The sequence below is a fragment of the Carassius carassius genome, chromosome 14, assembly GCF_963082965.1.
Source record: "Carassius carassius chromosome 14, fCarCar2.1, whole genome shotgun sequence".
NCBI classification, from domain to species: Eukaryota; Metazoa; Chordata; class Actinopteri; order Cypriniformes; family Cyprinidae; genus Carassius; species Carassius carassius.
The window spans coordinates 16,033,832-16,040,075 of NC_081768.1; the positions used below are offsets into that span (position 1 = coordinate 16,033,832).

The 6,244-nt window shown below is 36.6% G+C and overlaps 1 protein-coding gene across 1 annotated transcript; it reads right to left on the minus strand.

The window, feature by feature from the left end:
* Window positions 1-1,554: 1,554 nt before the first annotated feature.
* emx1 (empty spiracles homeobox 1) lies at window positions 1,555-6,244 on the minus strand. Its single transcript, XM_059565532.1, has 3 exons — window positions 5,633-6,244; window positions 3,615-3,799; window positions 1,555-2,051 (listed from the first exon to the last, which is right to left on the minus strand). Exons 1-3 carry the CDS (start codon window positions 5,973-5,975, stop codon window positions 1,884-1,886), a joined length of 696 nt encoding a protein of 231 aa, XP_059421515.1. The 5' UTR covers window positions 5,976-6,244; the 3' UTR covers window positions 1,555-1,883.

The following is a 6,244-nucleotide window of genomic DNA, read 5'->3' on the forward strand; positions in this document are numbered from 1 at the left end:
AACACAGTAAATATTAATTTAAAAACATAAGATGTAAAACAAAAGCCTAATGTACATAACTGATAAGAAAACACTAATAAACAGTTCATTGTTCAACAAACATTTCATTTCAATGAAAAGCCTTCAGATGTAAACAGAGAATTCTGGGAATGCCAATTTATGTTTTTCCCCCCACTAAATTATAAGATGACTTGTTCTTTTTTACTTTTGCTCTCTTTGATGTATTTCACTTTCAAATTAAATCTCTCATTAGATCATATATAGCAAAGTTGCTTACCATTAACCATTTAACAGGTATTTATTGTTGCATTTACAGTTAAAATTACAATCCTTTTTGCTAAGACTGTCCAGCTACAGTTTGTAAAGCCTTACAAAATTACATGTGCATTCACACAGTTCTTATGTGTTTTACGTGCATTAACAAACACCCATCTATTTCTCAATCACTTTCCTTTCTCAAAGAGGAAAGAGTGTTTTTAGGGAATGCATGGAATGTGTGATTTAAAGCTGCAAGAGGATGTGATGTGTGCACCTGTGCACAGGATTGGATATCTGATGGCCTCAAAATAAACTCACCAAAACAATCTTTTCTCCCTCGTCTCAATACACTCTTGTCGTACTTGACAGTGATACTCGGGTGTCATCAGTCTGTGCGTTTCACTCTCACAACCCTTGCTCACACTGCAGGCTCAGGGTCAAATGTTGAGGTTAAAGGTCACCTGCGGGTTTGTTTAACACAATCTTCCTTGGTTTCTTTTGACAGGAAGTTAGCAAGGTGAGATGAGAGGAAAATTTCCAGCAGGCGTTTTCCCTTTGTCTGAGTGTGTGTGTGTGTGTGTGTGTGTGAAAACATTTTTAAAAGGTAAACTGTTTTTCATATGATAAAAAAGCCCTTTACAATCAGCTTTTGTGATATATTTCTTGGGGACAATAAGGTGTGAGCTGCTAAGGTTTGTCTCTGAAACATCTTTATTAATTATGGACATTTTTTATCATGTTTTGCTTGAAAATGAGATGAATGAACACTATAAATAAACTAATATGTAAATTGGCAAACATTCGCTTTAGTTTATGGGTGTTACAGAGAAACCTGCATACATCAGGCTGTATTTACCAGTAGGCCACCTGAATGACATCACACAAAACACTCACTCACACACACACACACACACACACACACACACACACACACACACACACACACACACACACACACACTCATCCCATTACACTCAAACACTCTAACACCAATTCCTACACTCCTTTAGATACAGAGACCATTATTTACACAGACACATACACCCTTGCCTCTATGCTGTGGGTACAGGATGGCTCATGTTAAAACTGGCTGGTAAACTGATTCCTCACATCACTTAACTTATTTCAATCTAGTTGCTATAATTACCTAAATCTGCCACCAGTTTAATCAGCATGTCTTAAATCATTTGGACCTTCATAATCTTTTGACAAATGAAGGCAACATCATATTGAAATGAATAAAATGCCAATATTAGTAACCGCCATACAAAGAAACAAGAAAATAATTAGAATATTGACTTGTGAAAATTAACTTCATTGTTAGTTTTAAATACAATTTCTTAAAAAAAAGAAGAAGAAAAAGAAGAAGAAAAAGAAGAAGAGAAAGACAGTCATATATAATATGATTTCTTACAGGTGATGCATGTCTGAAACATTGGATAATTCCAGTGTTAAACAGCTATAGTGTTCAGTCCTGGGTGTAGACCTATTTAATTCATCCTTAACTCACAATGTGGTCAGGTTCTCTGCAGTTAGGTTTAGAATCTGAGATATCATGACTAATAACATTAAATAAATAGTGCTTTTCTTGGTCTTGTGTTCATTTAGGCAGTGTTTGGGTTGTCTTAGGCGTCAGACATGACATCTATGTCCTCAGATCCGGTCTGTTTGGTGGCAATCCTCCAGCGGTTCATGTGGTGGTTTCCCTTCTTCTTCTGTGTGCACTCTGGGCCCTCTTCTTCCAGCTTCTGTCTCTTATACTTGGTCCTGCGGTTCTGGAACCACACTTTCACCTGAAGGGAGCACATGATTAGGATAAGTGCCATAAAGGTGTTGGTAAGTAGGCTATACGGTTGACAGTTTAGCCTGTCACTAGTGAAAAACCGAGACAGATCGTGATTGAAGCCTAGCAACACCGTTTAACACCGTTTGTGTTCTAATCGAATGGTTTTAATGCCACGAGACACCAACAAGAATTTCGAATGATTCTGGGTTTTTTTTTCTCCATTTTTAATTTGTTTCAGAACTTTGTTGCATATGAAATTCAACCCCCCCCCCCAAAGAAAAAAAAACGAATCCATATATTTTAAATGGATTTAAAAACATTTACTTAAAGATCTCGCAAATATGAAGTAGCCGTTTAATGTATTTGGATTTCTAATTAAAAGTTTTCTAGCCTAACTGGACATTTCACACATTTCAAGAAGGCAATATGCTTACCACCATAAATAGTCGCATTAAAGGAAACATACGGATAGTAAAAAACATCCCAGCAGAAGGTGAAGAAAAAACGATGATTTACCTTTATTTTTTATTTTATTTATTCTCCTGCGCGCCACGCTGAACAAATTCACGAGGTGCTCGAATCACGAGATCGTGAATCATTTTCCATAAAACACTGGACTACGCTTAGAAATTAAAATAAATTAATTACTCACATGTGGAAATATATGCTTGCCATATTTTACCAAATAGTTGGTATAAAGCGATGTTAATAATCATATTATTTAACATTAGTTTTATTTATTTATTTTTATAGCATAGCTTACAAGATTTTGTAAATTTTACAAATTAGTATGTTGCGACATATCAAGTCTTGTTATTTTACTCTTTATTTAGCCAGATGGCATAATTTGGAGGTACACTGAGGTAAACTCACTTTTGCCAGGGTTTGAATGAAATGTAGGCCTAAACACAAATGAGATGTAGCTATTCTCTTTTATATGACAATTAAAACGTTTTCAAACTGAGCTTTACATCATTTGATCTGGGTGAATGGGTTATTCTTACTTATCCGAGCAAAGTAAGTAGCTAGGCTAGAACTCATTCTTGGCCTATAATATCACAGAGCGACACATGGCCAACAAGCGTCGGATTTATTCTGCTATTGGCCCGTTTCTGGATTTACCAAGCAGCCCAAGTGTTGTTTACATTATCGTGTAGGCCAACAGCAACAGCTTGTCAGTAAAACATTAATCATTCAAAATAAAGAAATGTCTCATTATTATAGTCGTCAGTTTCCACTCACTGCACAATTTCATACCAAACATTTCAACATAACTTAAAAACATTAATCATCATTATTATTATATAGGCCTGTTTACTTATTTATTTTAACTATCATTTCCTGGTTCCTCAGGAATATTTTTTTCTAATTGAAGCCTGTTTTGTCTGTTATATTTGTGATACAGTTCAACTGAACACTTTCTCTTTTGCAAGCGAAACCGTCAGCTAAAGACTATTTTAGCTATGCCTACATTTGTGCCTTTAAAAAGATTAGCTATGAATAGATTTTCGATGTGCATGAGAACAACATAATTTATATTGTGTTACAGCACTAGTTTACTAATGTTTACCTGAGTCTCAGACAGGCTGAGGCTGTTAGCGAGCTGTTTCCGTTCGGCTCCGACTACATAATGGTTCTTCTCGAAGGCTCGCTCCAGGCGCAGCAGCTGAGAGGGCGAGAACGCGGTGCGGATCCGCTTGGGCTTCCTTGCGAAAGGTCCGTGCAGTAACAGCGTGTCCTGTGAGACCTCGCTTCCTGAAATAATAATAACGACAATAGGCACTTTAAATTGCATATAGACGATACGGGACAGCTTCATTAAACCCATAAATTAAACTGTAGGCTAGGGATCATTTAAAAGCTCTCTTCGTTTAGCCTATAAATTTAAACAAATGTCAACGCCAACTATCGACTTTAAAATGTCAAAAAAGTACCCTGCTTTTATGACTATAGGCTACTTTAATTTATACATCTGTTGTAATAGTATAGGCTATGTTATGCTTTATAATTGTAGATTATTTTAGAATAAACTATAGCTATTAACGCACTCCAGTTTGTTTTGGGCGCTTTTTAAGTTAGCCTATTCAAACGACCAAACTTCAAACTTGATTTTTGGAAGTAATTCTGTAAGAAAAGTCTGAAGGATTGACTTTATGACTAAATAATATTTTAGGTAGCTGTGTATTTATAACTCGCTAAGAAATTATGAAAACAATCACAATATTTCTATATGACCCTTCCATGGTAATTTTTGAATGTATTTGTCTAGAAAATCCAAATAATAAGAATTAATTGAAATCAATAGCCATGCAAAATATTTGAATCTTTTTTTCTTTTTTCTTTCTTTCTTTCTTTCTTTCTTTCTTTCTTTCTTTCTTTCTTTCTTTCTTTCTTTCTTTCTTTCTTTCATTAATAGCCATGTAATTTGCCTTTAACACTCATTATGCATAAGTAAGATGACTAATTAACTTTTAACCTGATGATTGACTAAAACAAAAAAGTCATAGGGTCAGTCGATTTTAAATGTTCTTAATTAAAACGGTTGCAGCAAAAAAAAAAAAAAAAAAAAAAAAAATCCGGCATTACAACTAGGCTACGCCTATACGTTTAATTATTAGAAATGACCTATCGTAGCCTACTAAACTCATAAAATTAGACTCTTCTTTAAACGTCATTATCACTGTTAGGTAATGTATTAGCACTTCTAGCTAATTAACAATATTTGACCTTTATATAAAACATTTTCAGTTCATACGTTTGTTTAATAGTCTTTAGACAACAGCTTCAACACCAGAAGAGAACAAATCATCCAATGAGCTATGAAAATAAAATAGTGATAATGAGGAGGTGTAACGAGTTCATCAGAGTAGATTCGTTATCTGTCATTAGCTCGACAGTGATTAGTGTGCAATAATATATTAGTAATAACAGAGTAATTAAGAAGTAACTGTCAACTAGCCTAATAAAATATGAAACAATTAAATGTCATCTTGGACACTCGGGAAAAAAGGTAGCCTAATCTTACGTTAGATTATTTACCATAGCCTATAAAAATAATTTACAAACGGGATTTAAGGCTGAATAAATTTTAACTGCATTTTGCCGTAGGCAAAAACTGGTGGAAATTCTGAATTCAAGATCAAGCAATTACTGTTATCGGAACTGTTCTCAAATCCTGCTGTTATATTACAATCCTGCTTTTGTGCGTGGACAGCCTGGTCTAAATCTCTGTGTCCCGCTTAAGTATCGCCCCAGGGCGCGGACAAAGCAGTAAGCATATCAGTTGTGATTTTTCATTTGCAGTTTATCCGGCGTTACTTTCCAATACAAACTCAAACTATCAGTGTTATCCCGCTCCACAGTAGTAAGCAGTCTAACCTGTAGCCGCAAGCGTGCATTTATGATGATATGTCAGATGAGTTCAGTGAAACACGCATGCCTTTTAATGCACAGCAGCAAACGCAGACTACTTTTATTGAGCGCTATTGGAAAAGCATCCTACATATGTATATGCTATTTTATTATTTTTATTTAGGTGAAAAAGTTGTTTAATCCGCGGTGGATGCAAATATCGTGTTAGATGCTTACCTTGAAACCGATGGCCAAAAAACCTGTTCCTTAAGACCCACGGATAGAAATTCAGTGGTTCACGGTGCTGCGTGCCAAAGAAATGCGGGTGCTGGAGGTGTGTGCTGCCGAGCTGGTGTGGGTGCATGCTGAGAGGGGCATGGTTCACAGTCTCGGAAAACACCAGCTCGGGGTTTGGATAGAGCGCGCGGCCTGTGGGGCTTTGATACCCGTTAAGAAAACTGTCAGCAGGCGCCGTGTAGCTTAGGGCGGTAGGGCGAATAGGGTCTTCTTGTGTTAAGGGGCTTTCCTTAGCCACCAAAGACTCAATGGTAAAGCAACGCTTTCCCGTTGCCGAGAACATTGTCCGTGACGGTAGCGGTACAGTCCAGCAGATGATGTTCGCCTTCACGTCCTTTCAAAACTCCCTTTTAGTGACCTCTGTCAGCAGCACTATTTTAGAAAGACGTTGTAGTGTTGTCAGACAGAAACTTAATATGAAACACCTTCATATTCCCTACTTTGGCCAACTGCTCTGTAATCCATCGATCCACGAGTGTCCACAAATCATGAACGGAAAAGTGAGAATATAAGCTCGAGACCCATGAAGTTGGATTCGAGGGACGCCACACA

Coding starts and splice junctions, on each gene's coding strand:
- emx1 (XM_059565532.1), bottom strand. CDS start 5,975: ATGTTCTCGGCAACGGGAAAGCGTTGCTTTACCATTGAGTCTTTGGTG. Junction 3,800..5,632: donor TTTTGGCCATCGGTTTCAAG/GTAAGCATCTAA, acceptor TTATTATTTCAG/GAAGCGAGGTCTCACAGGAC. Junction 2,052..3,614: donor TCAGCCTGTCTGAGACTCAG/GTAAACATTAGT, acceptor TGCTCCCTTCAG/GTGAAAGTGTGGTTCCAGAA.